Source organism: Telmatherina bonti, assembly GCF_933228915.1.
Source record: "Telmatherina bonti genome assembly, chromosome: 13".
NCBI lineage: Eukaryota > Metazoa > Chordata > Actinopteri > Atheriniformes > Telmatherinidae > Telmatherina > Telmatherina bonti.
In genome coordinates, this window is record NC_136611.1 from 7,516,459 (window position 1) to 7,537,734 (window position 21,276).

At 42.7% G+C, this 21,276-nt stretch overlaps 2 protein-coding genes across 2 annotated transcripts; one reads left to right on the plus strand and one right to left on the minus strand.

Moving 5' to 3' along the window:
• Nucleotides 1-102: 102 nt before the first annotated feature.
• Nucleotides 103-13,425, plus strand: fbp2 (fructose-1,6-bisphosphatase 2). Its single transcript, XM_079251137.1, has 7 exons — nt 103-395; nt 1,108-1,270; nt 2,204-2,296; nt 4,500-4,640; nt 5,292-5,429; nt 9,968-10,087; nt 12,720-13,425. The coding sequence occupies exons 1-7, from the start codon at nt 223-225 to the stop codon at nt 12,903-12,905; spliced, it is 1,014 nt and encodes a 337-aa protein (XP_079107263.1). The 5' UTR covers nt 103-222; the 3' UTR covers nt 12,906-13,425.
• A 3,373-nt stretch (nt 13,426-16,798) lies between these two features.
• Nucleotides 16,799-20,774, minus strand: ctsla (cathepsin La). Its single transcript, XM_079251138.1, has 8 exons — nt 20,686-20,774; nt 19,751-19,886; nt 19,504-19,626; nt 19,125-19,277; nt 18,066-18,290; nt 17,810-17,978; nt 17,541-17,658; nt 16,799-17,226 (listed from the first exon to the last, which is right to left on the minus strand). Exons 2-8 carry the CDS (start codon nt 19,871-19,873, stop codon nt 17,127-17,129), a joined length of 1,011 nt encoding a protein of 336 aa, XP_079107264.1. The 5' UTR covers nt 19,874-19,886; nt 20,686-20,774; the 3' UTR covers nt 16,799-17,126.
• Nucleotides 20,775-21,276: the final 502 nt, after the last annotated feature.

Here is a 21,276-nt window from a genome sequence, read left to right on the forward strand (position 1 = left end):
TCCACGGGCGACACTTGACACCGCCATCTGCAAATACACACACACACACGCACACACACCCCGCTCCAGTTGGCTGCACTCACAAATAGCTCCCCTGGTCCAACCTCGTGGCTCTGGGAATGAAAAGGACGCGGCTGGTTAATGAGGGTCCTCACTGCAGCCCACCTTCTGCCAGCTCAACACCACGCAGCCTGAAGACCAGAACCAGAACCAGAAACCAGCATGTCGGACCAGTCTGCGTTTGACACAGACGTATGGACCCTGACCCGGTTCATCATCGAAACGGGAAGGCAGGCCAAAGGGGCCACTGGTGAGCTGACCCAGCTGCTCACAGCCATGCTCACCGCCATCAAAGCCATCTCGTCTGCGGTGCGGAAGGCCGGCCTGGCTCACCTGTAAGTACTGGAGGTGGTTAATGATGATGGCATGACTTTTAAACAGGTGGGGCACGTGCACACCTGCGCGGAGACGTCAGGGAGCGCAGCAGCCACAGCGGGGAGTTTTCTGCCCGAGGTGGATGGCTGACATTTTGCTTCACTCCCACTGCAGATTTAGGAGCCAGGAGGGGGTGTGACTGAAGGCCAGAGACGTGTTTGTCCTCTACGCTGTAATGTTGAGAGGCTCTGGCACAGCAGAGGAGCTGCGAACCCACACGAGAACTGGTCATACATGTTATATTTCAGCTCATTCCAACAATCTAATCTGGAAGTAAGAAGAGATTGTGCAGCTCTGGCTGTTGGCCTTTCCAGCAGCAGGTAAACTGGGAAGATTGAGCAACACTGTGGATTGCTGGGAAGTCCAACACAAAGCAGGGACTTGACTTTGGAGGGTTGCCAGTTTTGCCAGGTAGAAGCTCAAGTTTCCCAGATGTGCTGCAGATGCAGGTGACTGAAATGCTTGAAATGCAGCAGATTTTTTACAAGAAGCTTCAAATGAAGCAGAGGAGCTGAAATGATGCCAGCTCATAAAGAATGCACCATTATTCGCTGGAGTTCAGTGAAATTATGTAACCAGGAACAAATCGGCATTGTTCCTCTGGCTCAGGGTAACTTTCACACTTGAACAGTCTCTGACATCCTGAATCTGGCTTCTGGTTGCTTCACACAGGCAGGGCATGGCGGGCTCGGTCAACGTGACCGGAGACGATGTGAAGAAGCTGGACGTGCTGTCGAATGACCTGGTCATCAACATGCTGCAGGCGTCCTACAGCACCTGCTGCATGGTGTCTGAGGAAAACAAGGAGCTCATCGTCACACCAAAGGATAAAAGGGTAAAAATGATCCATTGAAACATCACTAAATATGAATTTTGTTGTTGCAAATTTCAATATTCCCAACAAATTCAGTAATCTAAATGAGATCTTCTCCTCTAGGGAAAGAAAAAGCCAAAAGTTTGGCCTGTTTTCTCTTTAATTCTCTTGTTTTGGTCTAAAAACTACATTCATTACATGATAAATTTCTAAAAAAGAAAAAAAAAGAAAAAAGTTTAATCTCCAACAATTTCTTTAATGCAAATAAATAAGACTTATCAGGATTTAATATGGTCATTCTGAATGGAATAAATCAGTTCTTACTCTAACCGGCCACTTTATTAGGTACACTTGTTTAGTTAAGTTTTATAAAATATCTAATCTGCCAGTAAAATGGTAACAACTTGATGCATTTAGTCATGTAGGCCAGGGATCCTCAATCTTGGTCTTCAAGGACCGGAGTCCTGCAAGTTTTCCTTGTGTTCCTGCTGGAACACAGCTGGCTAGGACTCAGACCAGCTCTGCACATGTCTGATCAATACACATTGGTTTAAATCAGGTGTGTTGCAACTGGGACACGTGGAAAACCTGCTGGACACCGGTCCTTGAGGACCTGGATTGAGGATGTGGACGTGGTTCAAACTGAGCATCAGGATGAGAAGGAAACAGGATATTTTGTTGCTGGTCTGAGTGTTTACTGGGATTTTCACACACAACTATCTGTAGGGTCTGAAAAGCAGAAAATATCCACCGTCTGGACCAAAACGTCTTGTTGATGAGGTCAGGGGAGAATGGGCAGACTGGTTGGAGATGACAGAAAGCCAACAGGAAGTCAGATCAGAACTGGTTCCAACTCTGAGCTCTGAACACACAACACGGCACAGGCTTAGATGTTTTTGTATATTTCCTTTTTCTGCTTTTAGCTGTAATTGTTGTGTCTTCATTCCCCCTCAGGGGAAGTACGTGATCTGCTTTGACCCTCTGGACGGCTCCAGCAACATCGACTGCTTGGCTTCTATCGGCACAATTTTTGCCATCTACAAGCGGGTGAGTTTTACTTCTGCAAAACGGAAAATAAAATAGAAAAATGACATATTATGGACTAAGAAGAAGCTGATATTACAAAGCATTTCCTCCTGCAGAATTACCTTATAAAAGATACATTCTTTTATATTTTACAAGTATTTTTTTCCTTGTCATGTAGGATTACTACAACATTACCGGTTCATGTTTACTGTAATAAGGTTTGGATTGATCCAGTTTAACCAGGCTGGTCAAAGTCTTTTTGCATTGCTACATATAACAGAAGTACTTTAGATTTATTCAGTCAAATTCACTTTAGATTGTTTAATATATAATTGTATTTCTCCTCTTTCAACCTGCTAAACAGTATCCTATATAAATGTTTCCATGTGGAGGATGTTCAGATAGGAGCAATGATAAGAGGGCTGAGATCATTTTTCATATGTTAAGTGCAAATCAGTCAACAGATTACATAGAAAAATGTTATAAGTATATTTCAGATTAGTTTTTAAGTATAGACTGTAAATAGGACTCCACTGCTGTAACCTTTTCAGGGCTCATTTTTAAATCTGTGTGTTATTTGTAAGACAGCATCTTATTTTAAGTAGTAAATATTCGTTTTAGGAATAACTATGAAGTATGTTTGATTCTTACCTTTAGACATGCTTTGCTCTGAGTGGATAAAAGTAGCGCGAAGCCAGATTTCAGGTTTTCCATGTGGTTGCAGTGACAGCCTGCAGCCACAGGGGGGCGCTGCTGTCCTGTTACTGCAGGTTTCAGGCTGCATTCTGACGTCAGCAGCTCTTTGACTCATTGTAAACAAAAACACCACAGAACATCCTGTAGGCATCTGTGTACACTTGATCAAAAACATTTTGATTTATTTTGAACACATAAACGCTGCTATATTAGTAATCCTGTAAGATAAGTTTGATTTTAATCAGACTGGATGAATCAGACCTTTCGCAAAAAAGTAGTTTGTTCAAATATACAATAAGTATAATTGTTTTATTCTATAACAGAGACAGTATACTTGAAGTTTACTTCTATGTACTATATAGTATATACTTCAGGTTAGTATAGTAAAAGTATACTTGGCTCATACTGAAAAGAAGTCGTTGTTTTTACGTACATTAAGACTATTTTTAGTTCCAAACAAGCAGTTTTTTTAAAATTTATTTTGACATGAAATTACTTCAGTTTTCAGTTTGAGAAGCTATTTTGTTTATATTTTTACACACAAATGCTCTTTTTCCTTCACCATTTTTGGCAAAGACAGACTTCAACTTGGTTTGCTTCCATTTAACATGCAAATGTGCACTTTTTCCTTTTATTTTTCCAGCCAAGTGACAAGATTTCATAGAATTTCTTTCTTTTTGAAACTCACAAACTTTAATGTGCATTTGCATCTTTAAATCAGGTATTTGTAAAATACAATGCATAATATGTTTAAAATTTTTATATCAATATAGCAAACTTGTTCAACATTCTGTTTTGGGGTTTTGTAAATATATTACAGTCTCGTGTACTTACAGTATGAGTTCATTTAACTACATAAGTATTTAAAAATTATCCTAAAAGTAATATGCTAAGCAATTGTACAAGTTAACTTTGTAAAGTATTATAAATAAATGAATAAAACAGCATAGAAGTGTTTTTTTGTTTTGTTTTTTTTTTTGTAATTCTAAATTCATAAAAGTATAATTGAATGAATAAGATGTGGACTAGAAGTATATATAACTAGTACAATGGCAGTATATAGAAGACTGCACTTGTGGTATACTTGCATATCTACTTCAATAAAGTAAAAAGTGATAGTACACTAGTATATTGAGTGTATTTGCTTTTATACATGAAAGTGTACTTCTGTGAACTTAAAATTAACTTATGTCGTGTACTTGAAGTATACTAAAAATGTTCCAGTTTAGTCCAACGAAGTATACAGTTAGTATACTTTCTCATACACTTAGAGTATTTGGTATGTAGTATACTTGGTACACTTGTACTAATAAATAGTACATGTAATAAAATAAACCTGAAGTATTCTACTTTTTGCTGAGGGGGAATCATATCCGGTTTTTCCAATTTGATGTATTTTATGTTTAAAAATTCGTTCACATGACTTTTTGTCTGTTGAACCATCTTCCTTCCTTTTTGTATTTTCTTGGGTTTTACTCGTATTATCAGCTTTCAGGCTCATGTTTACTTCTCCTGTGATGACATGCAGGTATCAGAGGGGGAGCCCACAGACAAGGATGCCCTGCAGCAGGGCAGCAACATTGTGTGTGCTGGTTACGCCCTGTACGGCAGCGCCACGCTCGTGGCCCTCAGCACCGGCGCTGGCCTCAACTTCTTCATGCTGGACCCTGTGAGTACTTCAGACCAGTTAAACATTCCCAGTCATCCCACTAAAGTCTCCTCCTCTGCTTTATGTCTCCTTTAGTTTTAACACTTTCTGGTTTAACGGCTCTGCAGCTGAGTTTATTTGAGAAACCAGATCATATCCTGTTAATCATTCCCTCCATGCAGCGTTTAGCAGGTCAAACAGGAAACGGAGGGCTGCAGATGCAGGAATTCAGCTGGAGTTTAACAGAAAACATCCGCCACCTTCAGCATCAGTGGAAAAAAACATTTTAATGAAACATTTTAGCCTCTTTTCTTTGGATTCATCTGAATTTTCTCTTTGAAATTCCCCACATAACTCCTTCTTTTACTGTTTGTTTCTATAAATAAAGTTATTTCTGAACTTTCTCACTGAAATAATCTGTCAAACTCTTCTAGAAGGGATTTGCCTTTGGAAAAGCAGCTTTAGTTATTTATCCAAGTATTCATGTTTTAAACCCAGAAAAGAAAGGAAAAACAGCCTCTTGCACTATTTTTAAGCATCTCACACAGAATGTTTTTCCTTTTCGCCTCTCAGCTTGCAGATTTACTGACGTGCATGTGTTTAAGGTTAAAGCTAAATGTTGTGCTTTTCTGGAGGATTGTAGCTGCTGAATGTTTGGTTGTTCTCTGACAGGCCATCGGTGAGTTTATCCTGACCGAGAGGAACGTGAAGATCAAGCAGAAGGGAAAGATCTACAGTGTGAACGAGGGATACGCCAAGTACTTCCACCCCTCCGTCAACGAGTACCTCAAACACAAGAAGTTCCCTGAGGTGAGAACTCATCAGCAGACATGCTCATGTGAGCCTGAGGCTTGACTGCTTTTTAAAATCTGACGAGAGACTCGCTGAGACTCGGCTCATCCTGATGCAGGATTTGAAACAGCAGCAGCCTCCATCTCTGGTCATGCAAGTCCTGACCAAGCTTCTGATCTGCTGGAATCAGCTCACAGAAAGCAGATTGGCTGCAACACAAACCAAGCCAGTCGAAGTGAAACTCCAAGAAGTTTCTCTTACAAACCCTTTCTGTCCTTTTTCCAGTGACATCATTCAGGTCGTTTTTAGATTTAAACTGCGGTTTGCAGCAGCTGTCTGGTACCTCTATGCTGATGCAGAAGCACCAGGTGCAGGTTATACTGAGAAACAGTGGGGAATGCTTCGTGCATCCAGGTGACACATGCACGGTGGGGAAAGAGAGGCTGCAAACCTGAACGCAGCATGTGATTTCCAGCCAATGGAGCGTGACACCTGAGTCAGACGACTCGGTCAGCTGAGCTGCAGGATGGCGACAGGGTCCAGGAAACGGCCTGTTCCTCAGGAAACGGCAGCTTCTCATCTGGAAACTCTGATGTCCTCGTGCACGCTCAGCACTTCTCCTGCACAGTCATGAACACGATGCTGAGGTTAGTCCAGTCACTGGCGTTCCTCCTCATCAGATGTGGGAAAGGAGCTTCAGCATCCGTCTTCATCACCACCATGAGGACAAAACCAGCCTGCAACAAATATATCAGCTGATTTGTTCGCTTTGAGTTTTTCTCACAAAGCAAAAGAAAAATAACAAAAAACTGCTGAAACATCGGAGTGAAAAGATGCACCGTCTTAATTCTAAGGTTTTCTGTGGCCGTAATAATAAGAAAATGAAATCTAATGAATCATCTGGTCATGATGAAAAGTTTAAATTGAGGTAGATGCAGCCTGACGTGAGCAGAAGACCACAAAATATTCCACCATATCGGCATTTATTGGACAATTCAGCGTGTAGAATAACTAACTACAGCAGCTGAGACAGTAGACTGATCATCAGGTGATCGACACAATGCAGCGGAGGAAAGACATCAGAAATGATTAGAGCAGCAACTGTTGCGGCTGATTAATGTGGGAAGGGTTATAAAACCTTTCCAAACAATGATCGTTCCACAGGGAAAGATTACTGCAACATAGAAACCCGGGATGTTCAGGGCTGAATTATGATGGTTTGTTTGGCAGGGCTGCAGGAGAAACTCGCTTCTTTCCAAAAGCAACAAAGATCAGAAGAGTGTGTAACCATGTCCAGACAGGTTTGACCCAAATGCACAACAACATGTTTGGAAATCAACAAGCACATCGTATCAGCACAGCGGTGCAGGGCTGATGATCACAGCAGCAGATCTGCAACGGAATTACAACCAAAGGAAACAAGGTGTTGAAATAATCCGGAGACTTCTGTTGGCACCAGTGAGGTTGTATTTACCTGATTGCAAAGCTGGTGGGGAGCATATAATTACTGTTATAAGTATTCCCTTTCATTTTAGTTTTATTATTTAAGGTTTCCTGTTTGGAAAGCAGCTGCTTCAGACCCCCCCCCCCCCCCCCCCCCCCCCCCAAAAAAAAAAAAAAAAATTCTGATCCACAGACACCAAAGCAGGTCAACGATAACTAAAACTATCTACAAAAACATTGTCCTTAAGCACTTTCTAAGTTACCATAAGCTATTCATTACTTTGGCTTGTTTAATTCTGTCTCCTCCTTTGAACGATCACTTCAGGGACTCAGCACAGCGTCGGTAACCGCAGCGTCACTGCCATGTGCACCACATAACGACACACTGAAAACTGCAGCATCACAAGGTTGAACAGTAAAGCAAACACTTCTTAAAAACCCTGCAGAGACGTTCAGAGAGATTCCAGCTTTTTTTCCTTCACAGTCACGTTTCCATCAACCCAGAAATGCGCAACAATTAAAAATTTAGATAAAAAACGGTGATGGAAAAATCTCTCACATGTCACTAAAAAGTTTTCACGCTCTCCTCAGGTGGGTTTTCAGATGTTTCTGTATAGAAGCATAAAAGAAACACTTTGTTTTTATATTTCCACTGGATGTGACACGTGGTCATGTGACCAGTTTGTGAAGATGACCCAGTATGGAGCAAACAATGTGAGTTTCAGAGTGAACTAGAAAGGGGAATGAGGGAGAAGAGCTTTGAAAAGTCGTGGTAAAATCTCTGCAGCATGTAGAAAACCCCAGCTACCTTACATAAACCACGATTCTCCTGAAATCTCTTCATCCAGACGAGTTTTTACGAGTTCTGCAGCTTCTGTGTGAAACGCCGTTTAATGGAAACACCTGCAGTCCAACGTCATCGCCTGCTGAAACAAACAAATCTGCTTTTATTGTGATAAACGCTGAGCTGACTTTTAACATGCAGCTGAAGATTTCACAAAGCTTTCAGTGTAAAACCATTAAAAAGTGATGGATGAACATCTAAACCACTGGTCCCAGTGAGACCAGTATCCTCTTCCCTCCCTGAGGACTTTTAACATGTCAGGTTGGGCTGCAGATTCCTGCTGATAAAAACTTATTTGAGGAAGTTTCACGCCGTTTCCAGTATGTCTGAACTGTGGCTGTGGGAGGGTCTGCTAAGGCTAACTATGCACACCCACCCTCCCTTGTGGTGGATGGGAGGTGACTCAGTGAGCACATGACTCCATCACGTTGTGCAACTCTGAACATGAAGCTCACATCATTTACACCACATGATGTGTTGTTGAGCAGCAACACAACCAGACCCTGAAGCATCGTGTCCTGTAAGCTCCAGCTGCTGACGCTGGACTCTGACCCCCCATGTCGGGTCCTTTCCAGCAGCAGCAGCTCACATCAACACACAGCTGCAGCTTCCACACTAGCAGGACTGGCCAGATTATTCATTACTTACTGGTTGCTCTATAAAAGGATACACCTGTTCAATCCTTCTTAGCACACATAGCTAATCAGCCAGTCACACGAACATGACTTATCTGGCAATAAAAACTGCTTATCTCTGGGATTTTCATGCAGAACTGTGTAGAGAAAACACACAATGAACGGCCTTGCTGATGTCAGAGGTCAGAGGAAAATGGGCAGACAGGTTGAGGATGATGGGAGACGACATCCAGTGCCTCTCCTGTCAGCTATACAGGAAACAGAGGCTTCAGTTTTCACAGAATCACTAAAACTGGACAGAAGATAGAAAAATGTTCCCTCAGTCTCCGTTTAAGCTTTTATTGTTTTATCATATTAGGGAAAATAAACAACTTTATATGTAAATTTACATATAAAACAAGCCAAAAAAAGAAAAGTCCAAATTTGTCATTTAAAGACACATTTTTAAAGCTCTTTTATCTGTGTGTCAGAGATCCAACATTGTTTTCAATGTTTGATTAGTGAGTTTATTTGACTGCATAATACATCATTTCTGTGCAGAATATGGTCTAAAATCATAATCAGCTTTATTTGTCATTGGGCGTCCCAGCCATAGATTGTATATAAAAACATGGGCGGAGCCTCCGTGACGTCACCCGTAGGTTTCTGAACAGCTGAATTGAAGCTCGGTGGGCGGTTCCTACCATCACCATCTTGGCAGGGGCATGCGTGTCGTCTCACCCGGAAAATACAAATATGGGCAAAGAGGTGGAGCTGAGAGGGGGGGGCTGTGAGCGTCATGGCGGATGATTGACATCGAGTGAACTCCGAGCTTTCTGTAGCTAAAAGCTAACCGAGCTAACCCGGAGCTAACAGAATCTAAACAGCTAACGGAGGTAAGCGGGCTAAAGCTAAGTCACGTTGTTAACCGGCTAAAAACCGCGATTGTTCTACAATCTTCTGACTTGAAGCGGGAGATCAGGTACCTGTCAATCAAAAGGACACGCCCCTAAATAGTGCAAACTTTGAGATTAAATTATTTTAAAACGGGCAAGTTGGAAAAAAATCACTCCCCCCACAGTTGTCATGAAGGTAAACCTGACCTATTAAACCTAAAATATTTATTTGAACCAGGCTGTAAACATGTTTATTTCTGCTGTGAAGTTGGTCTTTTTAACATGGGAGTCTATGGGGATTTGCTCTGTTTTGGAGCCCCTAGTGGACGAAGGGGGAACTGCAGTTTTATGCACTTCTGCATATGCTTCACTTTTAACTGCCGGAGGTTGCCGCTTGGTCCCAGCACAACAAAATTATTCCAGTTGAACCAGTCCAAGAATTGACAAAACGTGTCATAAACAGGATCAGGCAGACGGAGGCAGGCGCCACAAAAGTGGCCTTCCTATGCAGAATGAGGAAAAGATTACACTTCACCTAAAAGGGGGAAGGATAAAGATGCTAAAAACAAAACAAACAAATATTAGATTTAAACCATAATTTAAACCAGTAAAAAGCTGATTTCAGGGTGATAAGACTAACATTTCTTGCCTTCTTCTGGTTCTTTGAAAAAACCTGAATAACCTGGGAGGTTATAGATGAGCATCTGTGACCTGAAGCATGTGATATTGCTGATATTTTTCTTCTCATCCTTCCTGCAGGACGGCAGCTCCCCGTACGGAGCCCGGTACGTGGGCTCCATGGTCTCAGACATTCACCGCACCATCGCCTACGGAGGGATCTTCATGTATCCCGCCAACGAGAAGAGCCCCAAGGGAAAAGTGAGCACACACCTCCATCACCGCTGAAGTTTTCATGTTTGCTTCAAAAGGCGAAAACACAAACTGCTGAAGGTGGAAAACAAATGAAAAAAAACTTAAAAGTCGTGGATGAAAGTGGACAAAGACGGTCACATAAAAGCGTTTATGCAAAAGTCAGAAAAACATGTCAGTTTTTCACCTTAAAGACAAGAGTTTGACAAGAGCTCACACCCATGATGATGATGATGATGATGATGATGACACATTAACTTGGTCTTTCTCCCAAAGACTTTGATGTTTCCAAAGCAGATATTAAGCGATATTTTAATACTTAAATCTCTGTTTTAGTTCTGAACTACATAGTGATGCTCATCTACAGAGGTCATGTATCTAAAAAACGGTAAAATCCTGCAGAAGCTTGTCACCAACGTTTCTCACAGACTGAAAAGGATGATGATGCATGCATCCTTAAAGCTGGATCTGCCCAGAAAGCTGACATGTTTGGGCCAAATCTGGGCTACGTTTGGCTCAGGTACGGCACCGGTAAGTGTTATGTGGCTTGGACGATGACAAGTCTCCTGAGGGCCACATGTGGTCCAGATGTTAGCTATTGGCCTGGATGTGTGGGTCATGGCCAGTGGGTTGCAGGATAGAAGTGATGGGGGCTCACATGGCTGGATTCTGGCTGCTCCAACCACATTTAGCCAACGCAGCGAGTCAAGGCCACATAAGATGCAGATTTTTGCCAACTTGTTTGCAACTTGGTTGGTCTTTCTGGGTTACGTTTAAAATAAAAATAATTTTAACATTTAAATCCAGTAAAAAAAAAAAAAGCAAACTAATCTTACACAAGAAGTTTTAACCCTTCAGTAAAAAGCTATTGAACTGGAATCAGGTTAAACTGACTGTAAAGCAGCGTGAACTTCTCAGTTGTGCAACCTGAGCTGGAGGAGTTGCTCCTCGCTCTGTGATAAATAAAGCTCAGACCGGTTATAAAGATAACCTGCAACCTTTCACCTGTTTCCTTCATGGCAGCGACTTCATGACCTGTTTATCCCCGACATACTCTCCTACTTCCAGCCATTTCATGATGCAGAAGAAGCTCCATGGCTTTTTGCTGTGATCTGAGAGCATCAGTGTTTGGTGCAGATGGCAGACCAGCAGCACGTTTCTGAGAAAAGTTGCTTTTCAGTTTAAGCAGCTGCTAACCAGGTTAACTAACCGGGTTAAATCAACATCTTTCATATCAGACATAATTGATTTAACATGTGGAAACATTATTTAAAGATACAACACAAAAGTGGTTAAAAAAAACTTTCACATTAGAGCTAAATTCAGCTTTTTCTGTTGTTTAAAAGGGAAATGAAACCATGCAAATTCTCAGGGAAAATATTTTTAGCTAACTGCAGTAAAAACTGAATTATGACGCGACAAGTTTTCATCAGAAATGCTGTTCATTCAGACAAATAATCTGCACAACATTCGGTTCATTCTGCACTAAAAAACTATTCAAGTGGAATTATGATTTAACCACAAAAAGAGAAACGATGAAAGATGGAACAGATTTCCATTCACCAGCTGTTTTATCAGGCGCACCTCGTGTCCAACCAGCCAGTCGCCTGTTCAGTAACACAATGCATTCAGTCACGGAGGGGAGGAGAAGACGACCTCCTGAAGTTCAGACTCTAAACATGGCATCCTTGCTGTTTTAAGTATTTAAAAAACTCCTGATCTACTGGGGTTTTAACACACAACCATCTCTAGGGTTTACAGAGAATCAGCAGACAGACAACAGGAGTCCAGTCAGCACTGGTTCCAAGCAGAACATCATGTCTGAACACGCAACCCGTCCAGCCTGGAAGCAGATGGTCTCCAGCAGCAGAAGACCACAGCGGGTTCCCTCCTGTCAGTAAGAACAGGAAACTGAGGCTACAATTCACACAGACTCACCAGAACTGGACAATAGAAGATGGAGAAACGTTGCTGGTCTAATGAGTCTCCAGTTCAGCTCCACATTCACATGGTAGGATCAGAATCTGCTGGAAACCAACATGTACCAACCAACATGGCGTGGTTTAACCAGCACATCCTACCTGAGGGTCGTTGCCAACCATGTCCATCCCTTATTTAGCATCTTCTGACGGAAACTTCCAGCAGGATGATGCACCATGTCACAAAGCTCCCCGTCCTCCAACGGCCGCCTTAGTCCCCAGATCTCCATCCAGCAGAGCAGCTTTGGGAGATTCTCATCATGATGTGCAGCATCTGTGTGATGCTTCATGTCAACATGGAGAAAATCTCGGAGCAACGTTTCCAACATGCTGCTGAATCCGTGACACTAAGAATCAAGACGGTGATGATGATGATGAAGGCAGACTTGTTTGTAGAATAATCTGCATTTCTGTTAAATCCTTTAACTCAGGAATCCCCAACCCTGGTCCTGGAGGACCGGTTTCCTGCAGGTTTTCCTGCTGGATCACACCAGACTCAGACTCAGACTAGATCTGCACATGTCTGCTAAACACACACTGTTTTGAATCAGGTGTGTTGCAGCAGGGACACTTAGTAAACCTGCAGGATCCCGGTCCTCGAGGACCAGGATTGGGGATCCCTCCTTTAACTGACCTGTTTTCTTCTTTCAACGCCTCCTCAGCTGCGGCTGCTGTACGAGTGCAACCCCATCGCCTTCCTCATCGAGCAGGCGGGCGGCCTGGCCACCACCGGCACCCAGAGGATACTGGACGTCCAGCCAGAAGCTCTGCACCAGCGGGTGCCCTTCGTGGTGGGTTCCCCCGACGACATCAACGAGTACCTGTCCTTCGTTAAGAAGTTCCCGTGAAGCTGCAGCTGCAAGCGTTTCATGCAGGATGGAAGGTTTTACACCATCATGAGGTTTATTTATCCTCTCTGTCGTAAAAAAAAACAATTTTTTAAATATTTTTAGAGTCGGTTGAGATCAAATCCCACTTTATATCTTCTGATACATTTAGCAGTAATTAGGTGAGTTTTCCAAAACAACTGAACAGATTGCATCTGTTGGCTCAACGTGTTGGTTCAGTAGTTTGGTTCTTTATCAAGCTGTGCAGCAGAGATACGTCTTAAAAAGCTGCAGCTTCTTCCTGATGGACTCTCTCAGCTGTTTCTACAACTTCCTGATAAAAAAAAAGAAGTTGAATGTCTAAAATTGAGGTCATTTTCTGCAGAAATGAGGAACTATGTGTTTTATGTTACATCTGTGGAAATGTATAAAATCCCATGAAGGAGCTGCAACTCGTTTTTCCTCAAATTCAGGTTGTAACAAAACAAAGGATTAAATATAAACAGAGTAAACATGTAAATAAAGATATTTACTCATGTGATGAGTCATTGTACGTTTAAACAACCTAAACGCTCGATGCTTAGTCTGATTCGTCTCTTCTCCAACACACCTGAACCAGGTGAAGGTCTCGTCAGCAGGCCTCTGCAGAGCCGGATGACATGCAGGTGTGTTGGAGAGCAGGAACGTTGCAGGACAGTAGAGCCTGAGGACTGGACTAACCGTTTAATACTCAACTAAGTCGCTTCCACATGAACTATCTGTTCCTTTCCTGACAAAACTTTCCCGTTTTGTTATTTTGGAATTAAAATGGAAGTTTGGGGGTTTGTAAGATGGGAAGTGTTGGGTTTGGGGAACTCATTGTGCTGTCCTCGTTTATCAGACCAGAGGACCGTCTTCATGCGTTTTGGTCTCACAGGTGTCAAACACTGGTCCTTGCTGTGCTGCGGAGTAGTTGTTTCCCTGCTCCAACACACACTGACTGAAAATAATGAGCCATTTTCTAGAGCTTGACAACAAGCTGTTGGATCCATTTGATTTGGATCAAGTTTCTCTCATACAGAAGAAATATTTATTTATCCTCCAGAGGTTTTCACACAGACCAGATGGTTGCAGATATTCTTCATTATGGGGATGTTAAAAACAAGCTCAGGACTTAAAGGGTTAAACTGCATTAATTCAGTCAGATTCTGCAGAAATTTGGGGAATATTAAGGAGTTATCAGCTGACATCCACTGAATGGAAGTCAAGATTTCAGCTTTACATCACAGATAAGACAGAAGAAGTTTGGAACCAAAGGTAAAAACAAAGAACGAAGGAGGGGAGTGGGGGGTGTCTTGATTCTACCATGGAGTGTGTGAGGGAAGCGGGTGTAGGAAGGGTATGGGAGGGGCGAGGGAAGCAGGCGAAGTAACTGGTGTGTTGAGCTGATAACGTGGAAGAGGCAAGTGTGTGAATAACTCCTCCTAACTCTGTGTTTGCCAACCCAAGACCCCCGGCTCTGCATGTTCTAGACAAGGTCCTGCTCCGAAGCGCCTCCATCAGATTACTGAACTTCATCAACTCAACTTTATTTATAAAGTCCTTTAAAGCAACCAGAGTTGGAACAAAGTGTTGGACACAATCAGCCAAAATAATTATGGAATAAAACAGTTAAAAGAAAGAGAAATAACACGATAAAACAACTGGTCATATGAGGAATAAGAAACTAGGACAATGAAACAAAATGAATTAATAGTAAATAAAACTAAACGGCGACAATCTGACCAGAAGCTGTCTCACGCTGGGTCAAAGGTCAAGGAATAAAAACTGGTTTTTAGCTGCAGGACTGTGGGGGGTGGAGGAGCTCAGACAGGTAAGGAGGGGGCCGGACCTTTTAAAGATTTAAAAACAAATAAACAAATCTTAAAATGAATTCTGTAGCGTACTTGCAGCCAGTGGAGGGAGTGGATGTGCTCCAGTTAGTAGCCCCATGCTGCCTGTAAACAAACCCGTCGTTTCACTCAGGTGTGTTAAAGTAGGGTTACCTGTAAAACATGCAGGATTTAGAAATGCTGTTCCAGCTGAAGGGATGAAACTATGTTTAAAAGATAAAAAAAGGATTAAATAAAATAAATGGATTTTTGAGAACAAATGAGACAAAAAAAATCTATTATTTTGGAGAAAACTGCTGAAGAATTGGATTTGTGAAACACGGTGGTGGTAGTATCATGGTTTGGTAGCAGTATCGTCCTGATCAGGATGATTGTGAACAGAAACCTAAAGATTACAGGAAGCTGTCAGAACATCCATCCATACGCTGCAGCTCTGCTCATACACACACACACATACACACACACACACACACACACACACACACACACACACACACACACACACACACACACACCAACTTATATGGGAAATATTTCCTACAAATTGACAAAACAGAATTATTAAATGTTGGTTTGAAAAACACTAAAATCTGTTAAAAGCAGGTTTGTAGTTCAGATCTCCACACAGTGAAGTGGTCCGTCTGAATCAGGACCTTTGTTGTCAATAATCCTGTTATCCTGAACTGGAAAACAAGAAATCGCCTGAATCTCACCTCTGAAAGAACCTCCATCCATCCATCCATCCATCTTCTGCCGCTTATCCGGGGTCGGGTCGCGGGGGCAGCAGCCTAAGCAGGGAAACCAGACTTCCCTCTCCCCAGCCACATTTGCCAACTCTGCGGGGGGGACCCCGAGGCGTTCCCAGGCCAGCCGAGAAATATAATCCCTCCAGCGTGTCCTGGGTCTCCCCCGGGGTCTCCTCCCAGAGGGACGTGCCTGGAACACCTCACCAGGGAGGTCCAGGAGGCATCCTGACCAGATGCCCGAGCCACCTCAACTGGTTCCTCTCGATGCGGAGGAGCAGCGGCTCTACTCTGAGCCCCTCCCGGATGACCGAGCTCCTCACCCTATCTCTAAGGGAGAGCCCGGCCAGCCTGCGGAGGAAACTCATTTCAGCCGCCTGTATACGAGATCTCGTTCTTTCGGTCACGACCCACAGCTCATGACCATAGGTGAGGGTAGGAACGTAGATCGACTGGTAAATCGAGAGCTTCGCCTTCTGGCTCAGCTCCTTCTTCACCACGACAGACCGGCGCAGAGCCCGCATTACTGCAGACGCCGCACCGATCCATCTGTCGATCTCACGCTCCATCCTTCCCTCACTCGTGAACAAGACCCCGAGATATTTAAACTCCTCCACTTGAGGCAGGACCTCACTCCCGACCCGGAGTTTTCTGGAAGAACCTGGTAACAACAAATCTCTCTGGAAAAAAAATGTCTGCCTTAATGAACCACAACACACCTCGTTTCTATGATACTTGGTCCCCATTCATGAGCAAATTTATGCTGAACTCTTGACAATGCCAACCCACAGTATCCCCAAAGCTTCAGCATACATTTAATACACATACACGCACACACACTAAATTTATTTTCTTATATTATTCACTTTGCTTTCTCCATTAATTATTGGATCACCCTGCCATTTAATTTAGGTTGTTTTGTCCTTGTTTTTTGTCAAAATAAAAATAGCCTACATTACAGATGAAAAACTTTTTGTAGCTCGTATTAAAGTATTTTTTAATTCTATTTAATTCATTTAAAAGGAGCAGTAAAAAGAATGGCATTTTAAGGAATAAAAATAATTAGTAGCAGACTCAGATCTAAACCATCACGAGACGAAATGTAACAAAGCAGAAGACAAGATTAACTCGTTTAATTCAAGCCTCGTGTCCATTTTCATCCTGTTAAATTAAGACGTTTAAATTAGGCAAAATGCAGCTTGAGATTAATATTTACAGCTAATACGACAAGTTTACTTTGTCTGGGAGTTTTATTCCAACTTCCTATTGGTGCATTTATGATCCAATCCCAACACACAAGTAGTGTTTCACAATTTTTATTGATCACAGTAAAAGTAGAAAATAACAATCATTTACAATGACCAAAGCAAGTGTTTATGAACGACTTGCCGAGTAGCATACACATATTTACAGAGAATAAAACACTCTACTACAACTTCAAGACAAAAAGTAAAAGTGGCGTAAAACCAGCCAAAAAACAAAACGAGTGTCTCTCCTCGTGCAACATTGCAGAATCTCCTGTCAACGTGTCACTCCGACTTGTCCTTCCTCTCCAGACGGACTATTGCAGTTAAAAGAAAAAAAAAAGAAAAGAAAATAAAAACTATGGTGCTAAAACGTGAGGCTGTTCAAACCAGAGGATAACTGGCTGCTGTTGCGATTCCACAGTGGTTATGTCTGTCTTTGGCCATGTAGATGTAGCCTTTGTCCCCCCAGTTTTCACTCCAGCTGCAGAGAGAAAACAGAAAAGCCAGGAAAAGTGTTAAACTGGGGAATCTTTAGAGTCACAAACCTTAAAAATCCGATGTTTAAACCAGAGACGGAGGCTGAAAACTGGCTGCTTTGTGTCAACTTTAACTGTTAATCTGTTTTATCTGCTTGTAATGGTTATTTGACTCACATATTCATGAATAAATTTTAAAAAATGAGAGCTGAATAACTTTTTGTAAATAAGCATTAATAAAACTGAGTTTCAGAGGCTGATCAAGCTCTCAAACCACGTACATCTATAAGTTCTCACTGCTGTGCAACACCCGACTGACCTGTTCTTGACGATCCAGTATTTCTTGCCGTCCACGTCTTCTCCCTGGAAGCCGTAACCCACCACCAGCACGCCGTGGTCCAGCTCCTCGCTGCTGCACTCCTTCTCGTAGTAGATCCCTAAAAACACACAAGTCGTGTCGTTACCAGCTGATACGGTTCTGAAACTCAGACATGGAGGAAGTAGATCGTCCTGCAGGAGTTTCCACTCAACCTCAACCTGTTTTCATTTAAAAAAAAAATCATGATTGTGCTGCGAACAAGAACTAACCTGATTGGTAGAACTGGAAGGACTCGTGACCGGCATCAATAGCAACGGAAACGGGTCCCACGGCGGCCACGGCCTTCATCAGAGCGCGCTCCTTGCCACTGGGAATGTCAACAAATCCGGTGTCGTTAGCGGCGCTGTACTTGGGGTCGTAGTGACACGGCTGGTCGTCCTAAAACACGAGAAGAAGAAGAAGAGCGTTAAACTCCTGGAAATGCAAGACCACGTCTGGATCTGTCTGGACTTGTGAGACATGTACCGTTCCCTGGTAGGGGTAGGACTCCTCAGAGTCCAGACCCTGGTTGTCCTTGACGTACTGGAAGGCCTGGTCCATCAGACCGCCGTTGCAGCCCTCGTTGCCTTCGGCTCTGGAACAGTCCACAAGGTTCTGCTCGCTCAGCGACACCAGTTTACCCGTCTTCCTGAACTGCTGACCCTCCAGAGCACCGGTGGTGCTGAAAGCCCAGCAGGAGCCACACTGACCCTGAGGAGGGACGCCGGGGCGACAACGTCAGGATGGTCACAAACAAAAACATGCAGAAGTCAAAACTGTAGTAAATATATCAGAAAACTCAACATTTTGATCACATCTGCTTCCACTGTGACAAAAACAGCAGCTTTGTTTGGTTTTTATCAGGTTTTCCATCTGAACGCCGGTCTCCTGGTTCTGCCTTTATGATCTAATGTATACGAAAATGTTTACTGCACCCTGGCCTGATTTACAGTCAGCTGGTCAGACTGGTTTCAGCTCGCAGCGTTAATGTATGCAGGGGGTGGAGAGAACGAACTGTGCACCCAGACGAAGGAGGGGGAGGAGGGTGTAGCGCACAGATAAAATAAAAAAAACCTTCATGGGGCCGACTTATCTCTCAGTTTGAGCAAAACATCTCCACTAGTGGACAGAGTCCGCTCGTTCTTCAAACAAGAACATCCCTGATGACAAGAGCAAACTGCACAATGACATCGTGTTTACCAAACATCCACCAGCTGACTGGAAGTTGTACCTTTTTATCTGCAAACCAAACGATAAATTTAGACGCTCCAGTGATAAATTGGGTTTTACTTCGTCTGAACTGGTTTTATTATCAGAAACAAGCTGCTTCGTTGACTCCCAGTGAAGAAAATAAACACATCAAGGATGAGATTATCGGGCCAGAAGTATCTTTTCACAGATGTCTTTAACAAAAAGCTCAATTCACTTCTGGTGAGAAACTGGACAATTTACTGGGGAAGGCGGTGCCTCCATTTCCACTAAAAATCCATTCCCAGCCTGCCTGATGATACCGTCGCTGCCTGAGAGTCCAGCAGATGTCGTTACCTGGTCTTTAACGGGAGTTACGTAGCCCTTCTCCCTCCAGTCCACAGCACTAGGGGCCACCAGGAAGTTGGGCTCCATGAAAAGAGACCCCTTCGCCTTTCTCTCCGCTTTGTGCTTGTAGCCGTTCATTATCTGCTTGAACTCCTCGTGAGTCTGTAAGAACAAAGTTTAGAGAGTAAACAACACAACAGCAAGTTGCTCTTTACAGCAGAAGTCAGTTTAATAGTTTTATTCTCTCTTAATGTGATCGCCGTTTGCACCACATGCCGTTTCTTCAAACTTATCTTCATTCCTAACTATCATTTCTGTGGCATCACCAGTGGAATAACTCTGATAGGTTTTATCTATCATGATACAGGTTTACAAATTCATATCCTACCATGTCTCCAAAGTGATTCATGCCCAGGCGGTAGGAGTGTTTGCCCATGGAGTGCTCCAGGTTGTGCAGCTCAACCTTCTTCAGGTTCTTTTCCCACACCAGTCGTCTCCAGCCCTCCTCTCTCTGCACAAAAAACCCCACAAACATTTAGACTTCTCTGAAGGGAAATTTAAAAAAAAAAAAAAAAAAAAAAAAAAAAAAAAGAGAGAGAAATGGCTTGAAAATAAAATGAAAACCAGATCCCAACCTGATGGTAGGTTTTACTGTGCCAGCTCTTCCACAGGTTCCAGTGCTCATCCAGCTGTGGGTCCAGACTGGGAGCAGACAGGACTGCACCCAGGCAGACAACTAACAAAGCTAGAGGCAGCATTGTTGTGCTTTTCCTACAGCAAAAACAACAAAACAAACAAGTCAGGGATCAAATGTCAACAAGACCACGAACAGGTACTTAAATCCACGCGGGGGGAGGATCGGTCACGTGGTTCTTTAAACTGAGGATTGTTGTGTTTTCCTCAGGACAGATTGTTCACCACAATGACTTGCAGGAATCAGGAGCACAGTTTGACCCAACATGCATTATAAACACCATGGATCTGCATATCGATCACATATTGGTGGTAATGATGATCTTTGGGACAGATCCCAACAACGAACCAATCCCTGTTTTTTTAAAAAAAAATTTTATTGCTCATAGTCACGGGATCTGCTGGCTCGGCCCAGAGCCAAAAAAAAAAAAAAACCGGCCAACACCGAAACTACGAGCAGGAAAACGAAAAGAAAAGCAAAACTTCAACAGGTAATGCTCAGATGGCGAACCCATCCAGCAGCTACGCGACAACATCGTTGTTTCTGCGTTAAATTTACAGCGATGGGGATAAAGTAACAATGGCTGCTGTCTGGGATATGAAGCTGTAAACACGACAAAGGCGGTCGAATAAAAACAAGATGGTATGGACTAGAGGTTAAAAATATAACTGAGCTTTATTTATAATTAAAATATGTATAAAAACACTATAGATCAAGATCTCAGCCACGGCGGTGTGTGTCGTTTATCACAAGCTAAATGGACGAAATACAAAAAAAAATACATATATATAGAGGCGTTTCTTTGCATAGCCAAACATATAAACCAAAGCTTAAATATTTCAACGACAGAAAACACAAATAAATGTTTAAACTTACTGTAAATTTTGGGCTGTTGGAGATGGTGAAGAAGAAAATAGTTCCCCTGCAGCCGAAGTACACAAAGTTTATAAAGGCCTGAGAAGCGGCTTGATAACATCCCACCGAGCTCTGTGATTGGTCCAATCCATGTTTCTCCCACGAAGCCCCGCCCCAAAGCTGACGTCACTAAGGAAGCACGTGATTCCCTCCCTCTGGAATGGTGTTGCAACCAGTGCCATTTGCAACCATTAATAACTGGGATGTTGTTTTCAGCAAACTGTGGCAGCTAAAACTATTAAAAATACGCATTCATGTATTTATATCTGCTTGTTTTACCCTTTTTATGTAAAATATCGGTTTGTAATGACATACAATGCTGCTCAGTGCTCATGATTACAATTCAAATAAATGATTGCATTTACATACTTAAGCTTTAACAGAAATATGAGGGCAGCAAAATATCAGTAAGTTATCAGAAATTTTTAAATGTGATCTGGAAATCCTCTGACTCGTTTTTCCAGGAAATTGAAAGATAAAGGAGTGTGACTCATAAGTTAAAACAAACAATGTATATGGTGTCAGCAGTTTTTTCTGCTGAAACTGATATAA

Coding starts and splice junctions, on each gene's coding strand:
- ctsla (XM_079251138.1), bottom strand. CDS start 19,873: ATGCTGCCTCTAGCTTTGTTAGTTGTCTGCCTGGGTGCAGTCCTGTCT. Junction 19,627..19,750: donor ACAGTAAAACCTACCATCAG/GTTGGGATCTGG, acceptor TTTTTTGTGCAG/AGAGAGGAGGGCTGGAGACG. Junction 17,979..18,065: donor CCTACCCCTACCAGGGAACG/GTACATGTCTCA, acceptor CTCGTGTTTTAG/GACGACCAGCCGTGTCACTA.
- fbp2 (XM_079251137.1), top strand. CDS start 223: ATGTCGGACCAGTCTGCGTTTGACACAGACGTATGGACCCTGACCCGG. Junction 1,271..2,203: donor TCACACCAAAGGATAAAAGG/GTAAAAATGATC, acceptor ATTCCCCCTCAG/GGGAAGTACGTGATCTGCTT. Junction 2,297..4,499: donor TTTTTGCCATCTACAAGCGG/GTGAGTTTTACT, acceptor GATGACATGCAG/GTATCAGAGGGGGAGCCCAC.